The sequence below is a fragment of the Thermobia domestica genome, chromosome 11, assembly GCF_964235325.1.
Source record: "Thermobia domestica chromosome 11, izTheDome1.hap1.1, whole genome shotgun sequence".
NCBI lineage: Eukaryota > Metazoa > Arthropoda > Insecta > Zygentoma > Lepismatidae > Thermobia > Thermobia domestica.
In genome coordinates, this window is record NC_137464.1 from 30,425,634 (window position 1) to 30,450,049 (window position 24,416).

At 34.7% G+C, this 24,416-nt stretch overlaps 1 protein-coding gene across 4 annotated transcripts in view; it reads right to left on the minus strand.

Annotated features, from left to right (window-relative positions):
* Positions 1 to 24,416, minus strand: part of LOC145663994 (proteasome activator complex subunit 4-like) — a 118,755-nt gene that overhangs the window by 14,516 nt on the left and 79,823 nt on the right. For 2 of the 4 annotated variants that reach the window (XM_081730275.1, XM_081730273.1), the window contains exons 24-30: positions 11,736 to 11,850; positions 10,252 to 10,394; positions 7,546 to 7,634; positions 6,608 to 6,739; positions 5,320 to 5,477; positions 4,198 to 4,374; positions 1,546 to 1,674 (exon numbers count right to left, since the gene is read on the minus strand). In XM_081730275.1, coding sequence (XP_081586401.1) covers positions 1,546 to 1,674; positions 4,198 to 4,374; positions 5,320 to 5,477; positions 6,608 to 6,739; positions 7,546 to 7,634; positions 10,252 to 10,394; positions 11,736 to 11,850 — 943 coding nt within the window. The remainder of the gene's footprint in view (positions 1 to 1,545; positions 1,675 to 4,197; positions 4,375 to 5,319; positions 5,478 to 6,607; positions 6,740 to 7,545; positions 7,635 to 10,251; positions 10,395 to 11,735; positions 11,851 to 24,416) is intronic. The other 2 variants (XM_081730274.1, XM_081730276.1) reach the window with 2 other exon arrangements.

The following is a 24,416-nucleotide window of genomic DNA, read 5'->3' on the forward strand; positions in this document are numbered from 1 at the left end:
TAACACTTTTTTCGTATATCTACTAGCTTTAACTGTTAGCTGTCAAATGACGTTAAGCCTGACCCGCTGCGACGCGTATACCCTGAAATTTGACACACTAACTCCATCTCCTGTGCAAAGGGCTCAGTACCTTTTTTAAGATAACCTGATATTACACTACATTGCAAACAGTAGTAGTTAAAACATACTTCATTAACAATATTGAATTAGTTTGATTTCTGTAACAAAGAGTTCATCGTATTTGCTTCCCATTTTTTTTCTTATATTCATTAATTTTCATGCACTTTCGATCAACATAGCCATATCACATTGTATGTGTCCTGTCTTGGTCTGTATAGTTACCTTTCCCAACTCAGATCCGCTACTCGAAAATTTTCATTAAAAAAAATAAACGAAAGTTAACTGACTGACATGGGTTTGATGTCCTTTTTATAACACTAAAGCTGTATGAGACGCAATCTACAGTTTAAAGTAGAATTCAAATCACTACCCGGGTATGCATTCGAGGCAAGTAACCCCACTGAGAATCGAATGCGGCACCACGAATGTTAACAACATGACCACGAAGAGGCATGAAAGAAAGACAGTAAATAAAAGGGAGATTCTCAGGCAAACAAGGATAGATTTATAATTATTACCAAATATTTCGAAAGTCTCCCTACCCATAATTGGTGAGTTGATTACCTTTTTCACTTGATTATAAGCTTAATGTAACATCGAATGTACAAGGTGGACGGTATCAAATATATAAAAACTAACAATACGGTGTACCTTAAATGTTACCGGCATAGCCATGTAGCCGGGAATGCATACCGGCATAGTCAGTGTGAATTTTATAATCCCGGCAGAGATCTGTTATATCACTCGGTGATGGGCAAGGCATCCAAGTATTTGTAACGAAGTCTTCACTACAGAACATTATTTCTGGTCATACGAAAATCCACAGGATCTTCCTATATGCTCGTTCTCTGTGAAATAATCTGTTCATTGGCTGAGTTTTACTCAAAAATTGAAATGAAATCTTTAAGTTTTACGTCCCAGGGTTACGCCGGCTGGGCTAAAAGAGACGGTGAAGATGAGACAAGAACGGAATGATAGAATGAAGAAAGTGGGAGAAAACGGGAGAACCCCGAGAAAACCCCACGCACACGGTGTTTCTCCAGCACGTTCATTTGGCGAGAGCTGGGATCGAACCAAGGACCCCATGCAAAAGAGGTGAACTAAGCCACCGCGGTTCCACAAGTTCTAACCAAGTTTGAGATATGGTTTTATAGAACTCTTTTTCAAAGCGTTCCCTCACTCTTCACATTGGACCCGCTTACAATAGATTCTACTACAAACCACAAAAATATTGCTACGTAATAAAGGCTTTCTGACAAATTTTTCACAGCAGTTTAACATTGTGCAAAGATCTTTCCTAGCAATAATTCACACTACATCCTTCATACGTCGAATTTTCGGTCATATCTGTGATGCTTAATGTTGCTGATTTTCGCTGTAAACTGATCTATATATAAAATTTCACTTAATCTACATCACACTTACCAGTCTTGAGAAGTCTTATGGCCACCTCTCTCTCGTCTGAGCTTACTTGCACTTTTTCTAGCTTCTGAATGGTGTCGTTAAGCTCAGATGTTTTCTCTGTTTTCTCACCATTTGCTACGGGACTATCATCTAGAGAAATAAATAAGTAAAAAATAATTAGGATACTAATCAGTTTTAAAGAATAATGCGATTGTTTATACGGCTTACTTAATTGTCGTATTGAAAAAGATTATAATAAATGACCAAAGAATGACAGAAAATAAAATTACTAAACTGCATTATCTTACTGAAAACTGTTTTAAATTAAAATTGGCTTCAAAAAATTTCAAGCCCTCATTAAAAAAAAAAAAAAAAAAAAAAAAATGTCTCCTTTGCCAACTAGAATTAATTTATGCCGAATTTCATAAAGCATCAGAATAATTTCCGAGTTTGTGCCTGACCCATAGTAAACAATTCACGCGACACGAGATACGGTCGGTATACATTACACCATTTTTTAACGTTAAAAAGAATGAATAAGTTATGATGTAGGGATTTAGGATTTAGGTTTCTGGACTTTCGGTATCTATGGTCATTTAGCCCGTCACGTATGAGGGATAACATCCCTCGGCGAGCACACTATCCGGGGAAAGGGAAGGAAAAAAGGATTGGGGAAGGAAGCAAGTAATCTTGGACCTATAAGTTAGGTACCATCCTGGCATCTGCCAGGTATCAATGAGGAAAATTCACGGAAATCTCATTCAGGATGGCTGGCCTAAAAGAGCTTTTTACACTTTTTTGACAGAGTGTCTCCACCGGGAATCGAACCCGGGACCACTCGCACCGAAGGCGAGAGCATTAGCGACTACGCTACGCGGGGCCAAGTTCTGAGTAACGTAAAAAAATATGACTGAATGACACTTAATTCCCACATGGCCTGATGTTAAATGGTAAGACGCGATGAAGTCTGGAGCTACGCATTCTCAGATACGTATGAGCATGAGGAATTACGCGTAGGATTCTCAAATAAGACGAAAAAAAATTAATACAGTGGATGTACAATGATGACACTGCCCTAAACAGCATTATGCTTTAAAAAATTCGGAATGAAATATCGCGAACTCTGTTATACTGCTAACTTACATCAATTAACATCAATCACACACGCACGCATTTACTTTAACTATTCTGATGTGTGTTAATGTCAAAAAATATCATAAAATACTCCCACCCAACCCCCGTGCGGTGATGTTGCACCCAATATTCATTTTTTAAAACATGTTTGGAATTACTATATCAAAATTAATAGTTTTCTTTTTCAATTATAGTTTCTCTATGGATAAGAGATCAAGATAGGTAAAAATTTTCGTGGTACAAATTAGTCCAGAGTTTCAGAGAATACTGGAAGTGTAACTGAGGATAACCAAGAAAATACGTAACTTTATAAACAGGAAAAATTAAATTATACTATTAACATAAATATTGTACAACTATGAAGTACACACCTGTATTCATTAAAAAGTCCCCAAAAGTATTCCAGAATTATCATATATTTTGAATGTATCATGGCCAAAAATGGGCTCTATTCATCCGTGAGATGATCCCCTTGTCACCCCATTAGAGCTGTTGAAGGTTAGAACTAGTAGTATGCCATCTTATGTTCGAGATGGTATCCGTGTAACAACCACTAAATTTAAAATGAAAATTAAATCTTTAAGTGTTACGTCCCACGCTTATGCCGGCTAGGCTAAAAGAGACGGTGATGATGAGAAATGAATGAAATGATGGAATGAAGAAAGTAGGAGGAGACGGGAGAACCTTGAGAAAACCCACGCACATGGTGTTTGTCCACCACAAAGCTCACTTGGCGAGAGGTGGGATCGAACCAAGGACCTCACGCACCAGAAATGAACGCTCTACTAATGAGCCACCACGGCACCCACTAAATTTAAAATATGTCACCTTGATTTAGTTTGATTTGATTTTGAGTTTAACGTCCCGTTCAGCAGCGAGGCTATATGAGACGTCGACCTACTGATTAACGTGGAATCCGAATTACATGAGCTCCCGCTGGTACTCAAATCCGGGTCTCCCACAACAAAGACGTATACGCTAATCGCTTAGCCACGAAAGATCTTAGTATGACACCTTATGTTCGAGATAAGAACTAGTATCTGTGTAACAACTACTAATTTTAATATATGACATCTTATGTTGGAGATAAGAACTAATATCTATATAACAACTACTAAATTTAAATGGTGACATCTTATGTTGGAGATAAAGACTACTATCTGTGTGGCAATCACTAAATTGAACTTCAACATACCTACCACATAAAGCCTTGGTTGGGACTGATAAAATTCCAATACTCGCAAACTTTAAAAGAAAATTGGATCCGTTGAAGTAAGTTAAAAACGGATTACATGTGACGCCAAAAGACAAATGGTCTAATGGTAAGTATATCACGTCATGTATAAAATATAAAATTAATCCACTACATAAATCTGTAACTTAGTAACTAAATGTCTACCAAACTTGTAGCAAAACAAGCATTATATGGCTTGAATGACACCATTTATAATTTCACTTATGCCATACAAAAGTACGTAATATACTCTTCAAGTAATAAATATTACGTTTATACTATCTACCAGATCTACCAGCACATACCTCTTGACGATTTTCTTAAGTGTTTCAAGACTCCAAGATTCATTCCATGAGGTTCAGCTAACGACTCACATGGAACTGTTCTGACAATGGTTCCTGATTTTTCAGGTATGGTTTTCCCTGGCTTTGCGGTAATTAGTTTGGAAACCACTTCAGCAAAATTCACACACAATTTCTTTGCTGGAGAGTGAATAGAGAAGGAAAATTACGGTATAAACAGGAATTAAAGGAACAAGATAAGATAGGATAGCAGGAATTATTTCCTTTTCAAAGGATGCAAATAACTGCTTGGCTCTCGTCTTAATTAAACGTACACATGTCACTATATAGATATACATGTCGTCCCACAACAAAAATTCGATCTCATGTCGCGCTATATGGACTTGAGGAATCAATACTTGTGTTTGGAATTAGACGCCCCTTTCTAGCACCAACGCTATAACGAGATGTGCGGATCTATGCTTAACGTAGAATCCACATTAACAAGCTCTCACCGGGAATCGAATTTGAAGTCTGCCAAAAAGACTGGAACGTTACTCATTTTACCATAACAGGGTTCTCACTTAAACTCGATAAAGGAATTCACGGAAAATTTCAAGGCAGGAAAGTTTATAAAATTAACCTTTACTGACAGCACAACAACAACAAAAAGGGCCCACTGCGGCGGTCGGTACGTTCCAGTGGAATAATTAAACTTACAATCATTCAACCTGTACATACAAGAAACTGCGAAAGCACAAAAAATAACTACTTCTTAGTCTTCCTTTTAATTAGTAGTATATTAATTTACGTCTAAACAGCTTTTACTTTCCTCTCTTGAGCTTTCCTGTTAATTTGAAACGTTTTCCGATTAACAAGGTTTGATAACGAAATTCACGGCTTATTCCAAGATTTTTCACTCTATACATAATTCACGGCTTGTTCACAGTTTTGCGGTTGGGTGTGCACTCTGCATAACTATCTCAGAAGAAATATGAATGATTCCATAGTTTCTGAGATAAAATTCATTATTCTCTTTTTATGTCTCCGACTATACAAATCTGCATTTGACAGTATTACCTGTACAAATACCCTCAAATAAACATATATACACACATACATATGTACGTAACCTGTTTCATTTACCTTTAAAGTGATTTGTTGCTGATAACAACTTGGAATCTGTTTGATACAAAATCGCCAATCTAGGAACAATGTCAGATACGAACTCAGATATGCGTGGAGACCTCGTGTGCATTCCTTCAACAAAAACAATGTCTGGATGGAATATGTTCGTCAGTACGCTGAAATAGACAATCAGATTTTCATGTATCTTTAACATACTTCTTAAACTCTTTAACTTAACAGCTCACGAATATTCACTTGCAACAGAGAATTAAATAAATAAAAACTAACTCTTTCTGCGTTCTTTCTACTCAATATTTTCCATTCCTGGTAAAAGTTTTCAGTAATAAACTAAAGCGAAATACTGGATATAAAACGAAAGTAAATAACGCACACAAGGTTAGTCTTTACTTAGATAATTACACAGTAAGTCGCAAAACATAAAACTTACAGCAACAAAGAAGTTGACTAGATATAAGCTAATCTAGAATTAACTCCCGACAATTAGACCAAAATTATCCGATTCGCAATTCTTGTCTTGGGTATGAGTTTTAATACTTACTTTTGGAATCTGTAAGAAAGCCCAAATATGTTGTACACATAACGAAAAAACTGCATCAAAATGAAAAGAAATTTCCAGTTTTACGGCCCATAGCTGTGTCCTTTAGGCTAAAGGAGGTGGATAATTAAGGAAAGTGAAAGAATTGGTGGAATGAGAACGGGAAGGAAACTCGGGAAAAGCCATGGGAACGATGTTGTTTACTACAAACTTTCACAGCCTGGGATCGAACCAGGGACCTCTAGCACCAAACATAGGCGCTCCTACCACTAAGCCATAGTAACTCCAAATATTGTATTATATTGCAATAGATACACTAAAAATAAAACCTACTATTCTGGGATATTACATATCAGAGCAATACAATGTTAATTTCTCCTTTAAGAAACTGAAAAATCGACGTATACCAGTACTGTCCCAAAAATAGCACCACTTTGAAAAAAATCTGTTATATTGTTAATTCCAGCCCTATTTTATACACCTCGTTGGTCACACACTGTTCAACTGATCTTTTAATAGTTCTCTAATGTTTATGTTGTGCTACTGTATTACATATGTGAACATTATATGAAAACACTGAGTTTTATACATTAAGGGACCTTATAATCCAGAAATTAAATTTAATTCATATTTTTTTTATTATCCCACTATTGTGCAAAGTTTATCGCTAAACGGTAGTAAGTTATTGAAAGTAAATGAAAAAACAAAAAAGGAACTAAAGGATAAAGAACAGCAAAAGTGCTGACTCACCTTCCCAGTCTTTCCCTCACATTCTGGAATGGGTGTGTCAGATATGGTTTTAGATATTCCAACAACCTATGAAACAGCTCTGCAACTCTCCATTCTTGTTGATTTAAGGCACCTTGAAGTGAATACAGCCTTCTAAAAATAAGTAAAAAAAAGAAAAGAAATGTAAACTTCAGAACAACGTAGTTGATCAAAGGGATTATAATGGGTGGATCAAGCATAACATACTTTCGGCATCATGTGTTTTCAACTGATTCCAAAGACCCATATAAGCATAAGAAGTTACTATGGTTACGTTTTGCATTGCTTATATCTACATGAATCATCATATTTTGTCAACACCCTATTATTTTCTGCTAAGCCCTTTTTATTGACATCAATTTTCTCTTTTAATATTGTCCATTATTTAAAGCCTCTTTTGCTCCATCTTTTATCTTCTTCCGCTGTATCTTCTATGACCCAGCTAATTTTCTCCTCTTTTCTCTACATCCACATTTCGAAAGCCTCCCAAGTCTTTTTTGATCACTTTTGTATAGTGCCAATGTTTCTCCACCGACATACGAGTTTCACTTTTTTTTTCTTGTATATAGTAGGCAATCAATTAAAATATATTTCTCAAACTCCATTAAAATGTATTTAAGTCTCAAACTCAGGTGGGTAATTGCCTTCCCTGCTTGCCCATGTTGTGCATAGCTCCCCGAAACAAAATCCTAAATATGCCACTGACAATAACAATCAAAGCTAGTGATCATAGCTAGTACTCACTTAAAGGATAAATTAAAAGTGGTAAATCTAAATTACAAACCAAAAAGAAAGAAAAAGGTGAATACCGACTGCAGTATTACCAATTTTCATCATTCACTTTAAAAAATAAGACATCCTAGCAAATATTTTGCCAAGCTGACATAAAACGTTATGTAAAATTAATTCCACTGACTTACCCGCATTCAATAAAGGAAGCCTCGTCTCTAAGCGGTTCTTCCATAAGGATCTCCAACAACCAATGATGGCGATTTGGATCCCTGTTCTCCTGCATGAAAACAACCTCTGTAATATCACCATCTCATACAAAACGAAAATACATCTCTATTCTTTACAATTTTCTACTAAAACTTAGTTTCAAGTGTTTGAACTAAACCTCAATATTCGCTAAACCGCAAACAGCACCAAAACAACGATACGAGATTTGTACTTGCCACGTTCATTTCTAAAAATGTTCTAGTCAACAAAAAAGATGACCCCATGTCTCTTCACAGAAGTATTTATGCTCTACGCGAGAGAAAAATTCTAAGAACATGTAAAATTAGTTTAAACTTTTCTCAGTTTGCCTCAAAAATAAAAATTTCCAGGTTTGTCGATCTGCTACTTTTTTTTCTTTTTTCAAACAAGGACAGTTTTGGAAATGGATCTTCATTTACATACAAAGAACCTAACAAATTTCAGACAAATTTAAAAATGAAATGAAATCTTTGAGTTTTACGTCCCACGGTTATGCCGGTTAGGCTAAAGGAGACGGTGATTATGAGAAATGAATGAAATGGTGGAATCAAGAAAGTGGGAGGAAACGGGAGAACCCCGAGAAAACCCACGCACACGGTGTTTGTCCACCACAAAGTTCACTTGGCGGGGGCTGGGATCGAATCCGGAGCCCCAAGCACCAGAGGTGAACGCTCTACCACTGAGCCACCGCGGCCCCCTCAGACAAATTTAATGTAATGGGAAAAAAAATAGTAAATTCCGTTCACAATAAATAAATGAGTCCCCCCCCCCATTTCAAAGGTACCTGTTTCTATATACATATTTTAAAAAAAAAAATCCAAAACCTTTCAGACTGAATTGCTAAAAATGACTATCTTGAAAAGCCTGTTTTAATACCATGAAAAGAAAGAAAAGAAAAAAACAAAGTAAATTATGAAACTTGTAAAATCGATAGTAACTAATTTTTCCTCATAATTTCAACGCTTCTCAAAATCTTCATGCTTCTTTTTAACAACAAGATGAAGATGATCCTCATCATCATCACTACCAACACCACCACCTTATAATTGTAGAGTGACTATAAAATCCGTGCTAAGTGCCAAAATGAAAATGATGAGTAAAAGGCCCAGATTTTACTTCAGAACTGGTGGCACACAGGCATTCTTCTGGTGATTATTTGAATTACTTCCACAATGAATACTGGATAACCCGATTTTAATTGAGCAGTGTTAGGCACATAGTCTACATTTTTACATTAAACCTAACTTTTCCATTTTTGTCACTTAGCACGGTTTCATTTTTAGTCTACAATTCAATTTAATTACATATTTATAGTGTTTAGAACAGCAATAGCCCAGTATAGCACTGTAATATAGAAGGTTATGAAATTCATTTGTATTCAATACTAGTAAAAAGTATAAAATTCAATCTTAAGCACTTTACATTAGTACCATAGTAAGATTTCATAGTGTAAAAACTGAATCATATAAAGTAAAATAAAATGCCATAAACGCAATAAAATATCTCTGACCATCAGGATCAGATTTATCTTATATTAAATATAACTATGTATCAAAGAGAATCAAGTATAAATTGTTGGTTACATTAGTATAAAACATCAAAAATAATAATAATAAATGTTTAGCATAATCGTAACCTCTAAGATTCAATTTGTCTATTATTACAACTTCTAAATAAGGTACTTATAATAGTGTGCTTTGTATCATTTGCAGACAATAGATTTGTTTTCCTTGTTATGTCGGTTCGCACTCTGAATGAGTTTTTCTTACTATAATACTGGTTGAACAGTTTATTTTCTACAACAGAGTCTAAAAATCTTAAGACTTGTTGTTCTCTTCTTTGTGATAAAATATCTACGTTAAAGACCTCTCATATAAGCGCTCATAGTGACAATAATATTGGCATAAGTATAAATGGACTTGTAAATATTTTCTGAACTCTTCTATTTTGTTATTATTTCTTTTATGTATATTTAACCATATCCACTTGCAAATTCAAGTTTAGGTCTGACAAGTGTTTTGTAAGTGTTGAAGTTCATGAAACTGCACCAGTTTCTAAGTAAATTGCCAATTATTATATTGCCAAGTTTAATAATGTCAGTCACATGATGCCGGTTGAAAGTGATCTGCGAGTCAAATGTTACAAAGTCCATGACAGATTCTGCCTTTCCTATAGGGTTCTATTTATGGTATATGTCAAGATTGGAAGGCAGATCATTAACAAGATCAGATATGCAGATATCAATATCGAAAAATCGAAAGTCATGAGAATATCCCGAAAAGAAGCGCCCTTACGGGGAAAAAGATCTTGACGAGGTCGATAATTTATACATAAAGAGAGCGACAGAGAAAGGAAACGAAATCTTTAAGTTTTACGTCCCACGGTTATGCCGGTTAGGCTAAAGGAGACGGTGATGATGGGAAATGAATGAAATGTTGGAATGAAGAAAGTGGGAGGAAACGGGAGAACCCCGAGGAAACCCACGAGCACAGTGTTTGTCCATCACAAAGTCTACACGGCGCGAGCTGGGATCGAACCAGGGACCCCAAGCACCGGAGATGAACGCTCTACCACTGTGCCACCGCGCCCCCTAAGAGACAGAGAAAGGATCTACATATATATATATAAATTACAGTGTAATTACTCACCGAGGAAGTAGCAAAACAAATACCCCAATCAGCTACTGTTTCAACTGTCATATTGATTAAGGCTGTCCTAATTATAGGACCCAAGAATTCCCATAAGGCTTCTACTTTCTCAAAGGGCCAATGTTTGGCTCCACGAATCAGTCCTAGAAAAAGAAAACAAGAAAAGAATTATTCTTATGTCTAAGTTGTACTGTGTAAAGGTTTACCACAGACATGAATCTTTATGAATAAAAGTATTACATTATCCCATCGATCGTTGTAGAAAAAAAATAACTTATCCAACAATTAATCATGGAACTTTAATACTTGCTTGCTGTTTGTTATGTAAAAATTACTACGGTTTTCTTTAACTACCTTATAATACAACTAGTCTATAGTACTAGTATCGTTCAACACAAAGCTAGTCGGACTCTTTCCAAGAATAAGAAGTTTCGCAGGTGCCAATGTTTATGGAAGCCTTCTGTAGCCGAGTGTGATTTGTGTTGGGTGGAGTACTTGAGTAAGCGGTCAATATTCTACGCGAATAACCATTACAATAATACTAGTTAATACGTAATACTACCGGATATGCCCGTTCTTCAATGGTTTATGATATTTCGAAAGATATAATTGAATCTTCTTTCTCCTCCTCCCTTAGGATATCGATTTCAAATCCAAGTGAAACAGTAGAACACAACTCCATCAAAGTGCTTACTGTGTTTAAAAAACATTTCAAACGGTTCATCTGTTTCTCCACTTTGGAAATTTTATTAATATAAAATCGGAAATTAAAATATGACAGAAATTGCTCTCTTTTACCATTAGAAGCAGAAATTTTCGTAAACGTTAAAACGTGTCCTTATTTTTAATAAAGAGTATATATGCCAAATTTCATCTCCCTAACTTGAAATGAAAACGATATGAAATCTTTCAATTTAATGACCCACGATTATACACTTCAGAATATGGGAAACGGATGATTAAGACAAGTGAATGATGATGAAAGAATTAGTGGAGTGATAGTGTGTGAGGAAACGGGAGTACCCCAAGAAAACCCACGGACACGATGTTGTTCACCATAAACTTACTTCGCCGGGATCGAACCAGAGACCTCACGCACCAGAGGTAAGCGCTCTACCATTTAGCTACCATACCCCCTCCCTAACTTCAGAAGCTAGTGAAATGCTCTTCTTGTGGCACACAATTTTAACGTTCTTCCTTCCCTCTCCCCTCCTCTCTTTAGAATGCGCATTTTAATCAAGATGCCATTGTAAAAACTCGGCTCGAGCCAAGTGATAAGTATGCTCAAAAATTCTTTTCGAATGATTCAGCCGTATATCTGCAGCAATGTAACAGAAAAATCTATTTTAATTTTATTTATATGCTGTAAATTCATATATTTATTTTAATTTTGACGCCCTCTTCAGTGTTCTTCAAGGATTACTAATCACCTGGAAATTTCACTAAATGTTACATATTTAAAGATGATGAAAAAGGTCACATACCTGCAATTAATTCTGCAGCACATCGCTGACTACTTTCTTGTTTGTCCGTAACTAACCTCTCTAAATGAGGTTTAAAGTACTGTAGATGTGTGTCGCCATGATTACGAAATAGACCCTGTGAAAATATCCAAACCAAACATGTTAAATTTACCATCATTATTCTACGAAATAATAATAATAATAATAATAATAATAATAATAATAATAATAATAATAATAATAATAATAATAATAATAATAATAATAATACAATAAAGTATTATTTATCACGCATTGGTTATAAAAAAAAATGCTTTGTACTATAACACAGACTAAATCACGTGTACCAAATATAACTGTGCTAACTGAAATGATATTCAAATACTTGTACATACACATCTAAATATTATACATTTGGAATATGTTTCAACTGCTCCGAGATTTTACAAAAACAGAACTGCTACAATAAATTTTGAAATTATTATTAAGCTACGGTTACAAATGTACTTCTTTGGAAGAAAGTAATTTTCTTCCTTAGTACAAAACGAAATATCTTTATGAAGTAAATATAACCTAACTGATCTATCGAACAATAAAATATAACCTCCACCTAATTTTTTACCTGAATCGTAGCAGACTAGCAGACGATTCGGTAAAATTTCACAAAGACAACATGACATGTCAAGCTTTATGCGATTTCATGGTGGAATATCAATATACTTAGAGAAAAAAATTACACTAATAGAGAGGTGCCATTAAAGCTAAATTCGTAACTCCATTTGAAGTAGAAGAAACAAAAACCCCAATTAATCCATTGTATCCTTTACGAAGCAACAATGTCTACAATGATTGTCAAATTCGAGAAATTGGAAATTTAAAATTTGCCCAAAGGCATATTGAATTTGTAACCAGTTCTGCAGACACACTATACAGAAGAGTGGGGACCAATATTTTATTTGATTAACATTTCTATTTCGTGTTCATTCTTAGTGCTTTGAAGAACTAAATTTTCTACTTTTTTTTCACGAATTATAGTCTTTTGAACTCCTATGAACACAGATAACCTTCAGACACTCAGTCGTTAGGTCTATTTGAGATACATATCCTTGCTGCTGTAATCAATCAATCAATTTTTATTTTATTGTGAATAAAAAATCTTTGTGTTAACAAATGCCTTATTAGAGTGAAATATCTACTTTTTAGTTCGCAAGAATTTTATCTTTCAATCACCAAGTACAAACTTGGTGGGAAAGAAAGTACTTCCAATATTTTATACTCTAACTATTCTGCCACTCGTTTATTGAGCGAATACATTACAGTAACTAAGATATCTGTCATATAGTGTTATTCAAATAATATAACTAATATTATTGTTATATCTAATACATAAGCACGAAAGTAGGCAATTCTGTTACAAGTCAATCATCAAAGAATTATATCGATTATTACTTTTTTTTTTTTTTTTTTTTTTTTTTTTTTTTTTTTTTAAAGGCTTTTTTTTACTGAAACGAATTGACGCATGATCGAACATCAACCGTTACTTTACCGTCCAATACACTTCAACATTAAATAAGTAGAATTTTCGACAGTAACTTCTACTTTTATCAGCGGTGTATTGCTTAAAAGGTATTAACCAAAAATCTAACCCTTATCTCATCGAGCTTTATCTATCCATAATAAACCGAACGGTCTAAATAATCGAGCTAACAACAAAAATGTTACACCGTTCAAATGGATTTCTTTACCTCTTCAGCCAGACATCACATACAAACTATGAAAAGAAGCGAAGAAATCTGGTGTCAGAGTCACTGTTAAATCACCAAGCAACATAGAAAAAGTTTTATCAGATTATAAAACTTATTTGTTTGACAACTTGTCATTGTGTAGAATTTACAAAGTGAACTCTGTAATGAATTCTACATTGGCAGACTAACAAGAATGTAGACAGACATTGCAACCACGCTCAGGAATTTTATAATTCTTCTTATAAATTTCTGTAATTCCTGAATTTTTAGATTTCTAAGCTTTCGACTCTCCCCTAGAGTTTTGCTCATGCAGGTTAAAAACAGGAAGAAGAGAAACATCAAGAAATAAAAAGGAACGTACTTCCAAGAGAAGAGCTTATTGTACCCCCCCCCCCAAAAAAAAAAAGTTGTCCAGTGCGTCAGCGATCTCCAGATCAGTGCCTGGTTCGCATCAACGTCATCTAGAGATCGCTGACCCACTTGACAATGTGTTTTTTGTACAACACAGCTTCTCCCTTGGTAAGTCCGTTCCTTTCTATTCCTTGATGTTTCTATTCTTTTTTAACCTCCGTGACCAAGACTCCAAGGGAGAGTCGAAAGCCTGCAACTCTAAAAATTCAGGAATTACATAAATCTGTAAATAGAATAAAAAGAATCTTGGTATATCAGGTGTGTCATGACAACTTCATGCGTTCAAACACTTCATCATAAATGTAATCATACTTCACAAGACATCTTCATCCATTAAGAGAAATATTTGTATTTGAGCTAAGTAACAACATCCAACTCTTGAATTAACTGTGTAAATTATCCCTCCTAAAAAATACACTAGAAAAAAAAAAAAAAAAAAAAAAAACGGAACGCATCTTGTCTTAACGATTACCTATAAAATATTTTCGCCTTAAAGTATAAGACATTGATCGTTCTTGCGAAATCAAATTATCTTATGACTCATGAACCTTACTCAGGATTCCTACTGATCTGGAGAAATCTATTTCCCTGACTTTCTCTGAACTTTGGCAGAAAATTCCCTGACTTTGATGACAGGTGTCGGATGACGTTGACATATAAATAAGGAAAATAAATACCGGCGAATATTTATATATGAGAACATTTCTTCTATAGAGACAAATATAATCAATTGCTCATACATACATTCCGCTTTCCTCCCATAAAAATCTGAGCAACGTCCCATACTGTGATCATTAATATCTACCCACAAATGTCTGACAATCAATTACTCTGAAGATACGATACTTCTTATACATTCATTTAATAATTACAAGGCTCTTTTAAAATATCCATATCAAGTTTCAATAAAGATCTGTTACTTATCCAATATTGCAAATATTAATTATCTACATCAGCCCTGGCCACGGCGAGCAGATAGTGGAAACTCTCCTCGTGAGCGCTCACGAGCATTCTACTTGCAAATATTGTTGTTCGTGCTTCGTGAATCTTCGGGTTTCGTCCTTCGAGGAGCGGAAGTGTTGTCAACCTTGGCGGTAATCACTAACTTACCAAATTAAAAAAAAAGTATGTATGGTAACTGATTGCCATTTGGTGTATAGTGTTTTTTTACAATGTGGTAACCGTTAACTATAGACAACACAAACTTGTAACAGCAATCAAATGATAAACTATGTACGTTCCTTTTCTTCTTTTTTCTTTTCTTTTGTTAAAGAAGGATGTGGTGGAACCAAACCATCGCTTACATTTATAAAAATTTGCTAGTTTGCCCAGTGGAAAACCAGTTTTCAATATATATATTATCAAGTTCCTAATCCGAGTGTGGGTTTGTTATATTATGTTGTTTCGCTTTTTAGGAAAAGAGATAATCTGTTGATACGAAAAAAAAATACTGTAGCACTTGCTTGTAATTATCTAAGTATTATCTCCAGAAAATTAGCTTATGCATGTATGTGTGTACGAATAGGCTTAGCAAGGGGTTGGTTATGGAGATTAGAAGCCACTATTACACTATCAATAGGAAGAATAGTATTTCTTACTCCACTTTTAAAGTTACTTTGATCGCAAAGAATCAAACAAAATATTAAGAGAGCCAAAGAGATTTTCCATTTTTAAGAGTGACCATTAGTGACTACCATTAGTGTGTTTTTTTTTTAACAAGGAGTGTCCTTTTAATAAGGAAAAATATATTGTCCCTGGCTGGTTGCTTGCCGGTGGTTTGTTAAAAGTGAAAAAGAATGTTAAATCATATCAACTGTCGTGGCTAAAATTTCGACCAAACTTTTTGCGGTGTTTTTGCAAACACCCTGTACTCCACGACAAAGTTCTCCCTTGTATAACCTACGAGAACTTGTGTAAATCAATTGCTATGTGAGTATCACCCAGATCTATTCTCAAATTTCTTCACTTACTAATCTAGAGGAACAACTTTATTTCTTAAAAACTCTTGGAAGCCGAGAGGTATTCAGAAATAGATGTCTGTCGCATTCTGCTCCAGACACCCTTCCCAACCAACTACGAGACGATAAGATTATTCTTTTTTTTTCTCTCTCTCTTTTCCCCTTTAAAACAACTTCTCTGATATTAATGTTACCAAACCCTCTTAGAGTCTTAGTTCTGATATGACTCCTTATTCTATATTTAGCGCTGACTTCATACTTTCGCAGCTGCTAGATTGACCCTTGAACCGATTATTAGTAAGGGACTTGTGTCACCCTTTCCTTGTATAATGTTGTGTAATTTTAACTGGTTTTAGTTGGAACCCATATCTGTATTTTTTTTCTTTTCTTGTGAAGGTGTGTGCGTTCTGGAAACTCTATACGATATCAGAAATGTCGCGCGCCTATCATAAGTAGTATGATATCACCTCTAGCCAATCAGAATTTACCAAGTGTTCCGAACCATTACATCATTTACATCCAACCAGATTCTAAAGAAATTTTTCTAAACGATTGCACAATCTGTGGTAACATTGAGTCATCTTAGATTGACACATAAAACCTCGAGGATGATCTTTCGGTTGGTCATTTACCGCCGAACATCCGAAGAGCACATAGTCCGTGCTTCTCTCTCTCCCCTCAGGGGGGGGGGCCGTCCTCTGCACTCTTTGTAGAGAGAAAGAGAGAGCCTCTCATTACTTTAGTGGTAACTTAATAATGTTACCTAGTGCCGTACAGTGAAGTTCATGTCTAGGAAGTTATAAAAAGCCAAACTGTGCTGCGTCTACTATCAGGCGTGCTGACCGTTTCCACGCCAACTTCTTGGAATTGATATTGTGTATTGTGAGTAAGTACTGTTTCTTTCTTAGCTCTCCAGAGAGCCATTTACCCTTACTCAAGACTTAAATTCTTCCATAGACTAAATTAATTACTTCGCCCTAATTTCGTTGAACTGTTTCCTGGACGTCGTCACACCTGTGTGTACAAATTGTGGATATGTAGAAACCTGTAACTGAATCTTGCTTAGTAAATTATAGTGATCCAATTTAATGTTTGATATTATGGTCTGTAAATAAACTGAACTCTTTCATAATAAATAACTCGCAACATAATCATACTGCTTCCATATTATTATTACTATAACAGACCATATAAAATCCTCTATCTCTCTATTCTATTGAGAGACGCCTCCGCTAAGATCACGCACTGCGATTAAGTGGTAAGACACCTTACAGTGGATCGTCGTGAGAGTAAATCTACTGATATTCTAGATCCTAGTTCTGTCTGTTCCTGGGGACCTCCGTCCCCCTTTCAAGGGACTACCAATGAGCCTGGTAAGTCAAGATCCTGTCCCGACAGAGATGCCAGATGCCGACCTCCTCTCTGAACCATCCACAGGTAAGAGTAACATCTTTTCAGCCAATCCGCTCGGGCTATCAACTACCGCTACTAGTTTGCCAACTCCAAGAGATTAATGTAGTGAAGGAGTTAATTGCGTCATCTGTGATTAGAATGTGTAATTTGATTTGCAGTAGTGTTGTGTGTCGCCAGTGCATAGTGTAAGAGGGCTTTGGTAGGAAAGTGCCTCTTAGTGTAAATCATGTGTTCCTTACTCGTTTGTTCATCTCAACGAACCGACTTCCTATCCTTGCGGCTCTTCAATATGTTCTTTGTAATGTAGTAATTCATTTAACCAAGGGGAGTCGCTTCCTCAATCGGCTTAATATTTAGTATATAAATGGATATTCTTAAGCCCTAGTAAATCACTTGATAGAATTAAAATGATCCTTGGTTCTAATCGTTTGGTCGTTCAACTAACCTAACTGCTGTAACTGCCCATTTGCTTGAACCCTGTCAATACTAACGAGGCGCACTTTTACTTTGTTGTTTAGTCCGCCCCTCGTGATGTCATCATTTATAGCGGGATGTGTTTGACCTCTCTCTCTCTTTTGATTTATAAATTTAGAAGTGTTTCTATTAGTCACTTGCGTGGCCATACCTAAATTATAGATATTATTATGTATTTCTTTAACTAATAATGTATCTGAGTAGACATCACGGCGGACAGTTTAACACTAAATATCTTTCTGTAAAATTGCAATATAACCCCTGCCGGGTTAAGGAGTTATTGCGCCTCCCTCTCTCTGTTTGATGTACTAATCTGTAAGTGATTCTTTTAGCCACTTGTGTGGCCAGACGATAATTATAGATATTCTTCTATGTATTTCATTAACTATAAAGATGTCTAAGTGAACATCCCGACGGACAGTTAAGTACTAAGTATCTCTCGGTGATATTGTAATATAACCTCTGTCGGGTTATTGAAGTATTGTGCCACTCTTGGCTTGAACGACCCTTCTCGTACTGAGACCGTCGTCTCAGACTTAATATCATAAATCACACCGCTCCCTGTCCAGACCACTGCTATCGGTGTGAGCAGAGAATTATTATTTATTCGTATTAATTGAGTTTATTACTTTGATACTGTCTCAAGAACCTCGTAATATTTTGTAATATTGAGGAAGCGACTGTTTGACGAGCCTTTTGCCTTTCACGCAAGGACGGGTGTAACCTTATCAAGATCAGATTGTTATTAGAAAAATCCTACCGGTGGTTCCGCTTGAGCTCGAACCCCTGACGGGTTCTTGCGGCGCTACATAAATGGTGCTCAGCAGTGAGATTCGATTATTAGCTCGTCATCTAATAATGTGTTAATTGGTATTGTTTTATATAATCCTATGTTGCGTTTGTAAATGACAAAGCAGGAGTTATTTATATTATTACTTTCATTGTGTTATATTGTTTGCTTAGGGTCACATCTATATTCTAGATGAGTAACGTATAATTTAATGTTTAAATTGTGTTAATTGAAATGACAGGTTTCCTATTAAGTTGCTCGAAATTTAAATCTAAATGTAAACATTTTGTGTTGATGTGTTGCGTTGGGCAAAGGCCCCCTTCTACCCTGAAAGTTTAGCTATCATTTTGCTTGTTCTAGAGAAGTCAATGAGGGAAGGAAAAAGAAACAGTCCATATATCAAAAGAATAGTTCGTTCCTTTTTCTTCAACACAGAGAGAAAACATCTGTTCTCTGTTAGTTTCCCCAGCTGGGCAAAACAAAAAAAAATATATATATCTATATATTTTGTGAAAAGAAAAAGCGAGAAAAAGGAAATGTGTTGGTTAGCATTCCTCGGTTGTGTACTGCCTTAGTATTCAAAAAACTGTAGGGAGAAAATATCAACACAATACCTTGAGAAGGTTTATGGCGCCAAATGCGGGACGGAGACTTTCTTCTTCACCTATCGAGATGAAAGCTATTCCGTTCTGTATTCAAAGCTTCTCAACGTATTCTGAGTTCGATTCTTGCAATGGATTTTCGCGAGATTCATTTCAAGAATCATCAGTCGTAAGGCTGGTGTAGGAACTCCAAGTACTCAAATTCTGCTTGTGTAATTAATGAACAAGTCAGTCAAAACAAACATCATTGAAATTTTGAAATTTATTTTGAAATTTTCATTCTGTGAGTCCTTATACTCACGCGTTGTTAGTTCTTTGATTGTGGGTAAATTCTTGATCTTTCCCCGACTGGCTTCTCAGCGTTAGTGGTAAATTAAATATTATGTTAGGTGCTAAAGAGATTCCTTACACGAACTATACGAACTAAAGCCTTAATATGTTTCGTTTCTCAGTAAAAGTTCATAATGAGATTCATTATTGTGATTTTGAAGTTTTCAAATTATTTTTAATTTTTCTTGGAGGCCAATTTAATTTTATTGTTTATGAATGGACGTGCTTTTTGTTAATTATGAGAGGATTAAGTATACCAAGATTGAAAGTTTAAAAGGGCAATAAATTCAGTTAGTAATTTGTTTTAAGTAGAGACCATTCTTAATAAGTTGTTGTAATATTAATCCTAACTCGTTATTTTATTATTTTAAGTCGTGTTTGAATAAAGACAACACTAATGTGGGACACCCCCGAAGTATAGTACCCTGTATTCAAAAACCGCGAGATCCCTTGTATTTTGATTGAATGATAAGAGCGTAAAGTATTAGGATATGCGTTATTGCTTTTGAAGTCCATGGCATCAAAGTTTTGTAATTTTAATAAAGCTCTTGTAAATTTTAATTGCCAGTGTAAGGCTGTTTTATTAAGGAAGAAATACGTGAACTTAATGTAGTAGAAAGATTAATCCTAATAATTCCGTTTGTGCTTAGCTATTGTTATTAATTAAGGAGACGTTTAAATAATTTATTAGTAGACATTATTAGTCAATGAATCTTTTCTTATTCATTATGTCAGAAGTTGCATTATCTATAAATTTATTACTTTCCGGTCACGACAAATTCGACCGTAGTCATTGTGTTAATAATTTCATTTGTTCAGGACGTAAAACCGTGCTCTGTAGTATTGTTATTAATTTTGCTATTCCTTGCCGAGTGCTAATGCCTCGAGTTGTGTAATTATTTTGTAAATTTTAGCGAGCTATCTAATTTTGGAACGTGTCGTTGGGAGACACCCTGTCGGAAAATATTGAGACGGTGATCATACCTCTCCCTTGTTCCAGTAATAATTCATGGAGTATAGATTAGGTTAGGATGTGTCAATTCCCTTTCCTAAAAGGAGTACCAATTCCATCAAACGTGATAATTAACTATAATTATCAGCCCCAAAGCGTACATTGGTCGTCCAGAGAATTGCCGCCTGTTTCTATCGCTTGTATTAGCTGAGAACCGCGCAATCTCTGATGATTATACTCCGTTGAATCGATCTTATTGTACCAATTCCATCAAACGTGATAATTAACTATAATTATCAGCCCCAAAGCGTAAATTGGTCGTTTCAGAAAATTGCCGCTTGTTTCTATCGCTTGTATTAGCTGAGAATCGCGCAATCTCTGATGTGGATCCTCTGTTATATCGACCTTATTGTATAATGGTGCGTCCGCGTAATTGTAAGGATGTTAAGCCGGATCTTTGAGAAGGCTTACCCCCTTAAAGGTACGGGACCCTCCTATTACATCCCAGGTCGACATGGACCCCCTAGGTCCCGAAGCTGTTTATTATCGTTCTGTTTACTAACGAACGACCAGAGAATGTTTGGTTCTTTCGGAAGGAAGCCCAGTGTTTCGTTCGAAAGACACCCTATGGTGTTAAAGTTTTAATTATGTGCTTTTCGAGATGGTAATGATATGTTTGGAAGCTAATGTTGTATTTTAATGGTCATAAATGTTCTTGCTCGCGAGTGCCTAATCTAATCAAAGGTGCGTTTGTGTAGACCTAATCCTTTTTGAGCACTCTTGCTCCCTAATGAGTCCAGACACGAGTCCTTAAAAAACCTAAGGTTGTCCGAAGAGATAATTAAATTCACTTGTCCGATGTATCAAGTATTGTTATGTTTTCTAGCTTCCGAGTAACTTAGTGATGTTATAATATCATGAGTAAAAGAAATGTTTTTGCAAGTCCAGGAATCGAGTTATTTTCTAGAATGAAATCCTTATCGGGCCTAAATGTCAGATACAGCCGCCCTGTTTAGAAAATAAGTGCATTGTTGATCATTTTGTAATTGTGTAATTGCATATAAACTCTTTCTTGTCTCCTATTTGAAATGATAAATCGTTCTTTTGTGCATCTAGATATCCCAAAAGGTCTCTAAAATTTAAATACGCGGTTAAATTCCTCAAAGTTAAAGTTATGAATAAATGCGAAGTAAATGTAAGTCCCAGGGTCATATGAGTTAATATTAGATGATAGGCTAAAAGTAATTCTTATTATACCTCTCTTGCCTCCTGCCGTCCGAGTGCCAACTTAATTTGTATCTAAGAGTCGACATCATGTCTCCTGTAAGGAATTCTCGTTGAATTGTATTAATTGTTCTTAAATGTATTTAAGTAATTATAGTCTATTCCCGTTCGATTGTATTTCTATAAGGTTGTGGCACATTCTATTTTTATCATTTGGATATATTGACTATTGTATTTACTAGGAATAGACTTGTTAAGCTGTAATTGTAATAATATTCTAACGTGAATATACATTCTAATAATTATGATAATGGCATTTGATATATTATGCGTTATAATGCATGTGATAATTGTATTTTGATATCTATTATATGTTATAATTAATATGAATTTTTGGTGAATATCCAGGTTGAAATTAAGATCTACCAATTGAATGGTATCAATATTTTACTGTAAAAGGTAGTTGTTATCATAGTAAGGCAACAAGATAGTTGCCTGAAGTTATATTTAAATTTATTCACTTCTAAACGTCAGTACTTCAGTTATATTGGTTCCTTTGTTAATAGAATGACGTAAAAGCGAAGTACCTCTGTGCGAATAGTACAATTAAATATATGTTGATTTAAAGTTCTATATTGTAACTCTACCTCTTTTATCGATTAATTATTTGTAGCAGTTCATTTTATAAATGGAGACGATTTATTTGATTAAGTTTGTTAAAGCGTCTGTTCAACTGCGTGACAATCGTCACTAAACAATAATATTGAACCACGCGTTAATTGGCATATTGCTAAATGAAAATGTTGAAAGTTTAGAGAATAATTGATCTTGTATATTGGTCGTTTGCGTCATATTGTAATCCAGGTATTTTTTAGACGTAACTATAAAATTGCCATTTAGTTTATGAACACCCTGTATTGAGTCGTGTTCCATATAAATGTTATTTAAAAAGGGTTCATTTTGGAAATATTCATACGCTGTCCCGTACTGAATCCTAATTGTTTAAGGGATGAATGTTATAAAGTATATATATGTTTTAGCTTATCCCTTTCGCGCTAAAAGAAATCCGCCTTTATTTCATTCGAAAGCTTGCAGGAAAACATAGAAATTCTTCTTTTGGCCGTTCTCTGTTTAAAGAAAAAACTAGACCCTTACCAGACAGGGCTGTAGTATACTTTCTTGTTCTTCACACCACCCTGACCTCAGCGTGGAGTGTAGTAGTAAAAAAAAAAAAAGAAAACATCTGAGTGTCAATTCTCAACTACCCTCCGGTAGTGGATAACCTTCGACCTCAGGGAGTCCCAGTGACCTAATTTTGAGTAAAGACTAGAGGGACATAAAAAAAAAAAAAACAAACTGGCTCCCTTTCTTATCGTGTAATTAATGGTTTGTTTTGACAATTTTGGAGTCTGTGATAATGTGTAAATTTTAATTAAAGTATCCAAAAACAAAACGTAGAGAAAAAGAAAATTTACATATAATAATAATAATAATAATAAAATAATGAATTAAATCCTTCATTAACTAATGTAGTTATCTTCTGTATACGGTAGTCTTGAGATTCTATGTAGTGATTATTATCTCTAGAAATTTTTATGTAATTGATTCTTGTACTTTTAATCATACAGAAGTCACTCAAATCTTTTGTGAAAATTTAGTAATTCTATATATACCTAGTGGAAATTCCGTTTAGGAAATGTGCAGTTCCTTGAAGGTCCAGATAGGTTAAAAATACAACTATCGTGAATGATTGTAGAGTTAGTAAAAAAATATATACGTGTAAATATTTATTATCTATATATATTCCATATGTAGTTATAATTGATTTGTATAGCATAATCGCGTGTTCCTTGGGTTTAATATCTGATTATATTAATTTAGTATGGGTCATCCATTTTCTTTACATACATGTATATCATTTGTATATATAGGAACTCGTATCATAATAATAACTATAAAAACTGTGTAAAAAAAAAAACTGTTTTTACATGTGTACTGTACAATTGAGGTCTTTTGTGTTATCCCTCGCTATAATGTTTTAATAGGTATAATGTAGTTATATGAAATCATGTTGTATTGGCCTTGTTAATCTTTGTATATCTTTATAGACAAGACTTAGTTTGTAAATATGTAGGAACAAATCGTACCAACTAGGGAATTCTTTGTATTATACGTATATAACCATTTGTAGAGTCATGTAGTAACTTCTGAAATTTGTGATTCACTCACAATCGAGATTTTATATCTAAATAATTGTTGTAGATAGTGAGTGTATATAATAATCGTAACCGATATTAATCTTGTAAAATTGCTATATTGATACTATATTATTGTAGCCATTTTAATATATGTATAATTGTCGTTTGAGGTAGTTACTAATGATAAATTTTATTGTGTATGTGTTTGTAATTGATGGGTCCAACTACACATATATATATATACATATAGTTTAAATTTTAGTTGATATTGATAATATGTGTATCGTCAGTGTGATATTATGAGTTCACTCTGACCTTTTATACATCTTTTACCTAGTATAAATTTGTATATATACTTTAGCTTAGATAAGTGTTTTAAAAGTTATTTCTATCATCATATCTATCTATGTATTAGTTACGTAAGTGTTTTTCTCGAAGTTGTAATCATGATCCTAATCTTATGTAATTTCGTATTTAGCAGTGTTGCAAACCCCTTTCAACAATTTCTTACTATTTTTACATTACTGATTATTTCAAGGTAGTGTTGCCAACCCTGCAGATAGTTTAATAGTAGTTAACAGTGTTTCCAACTCACTTAAATTTTT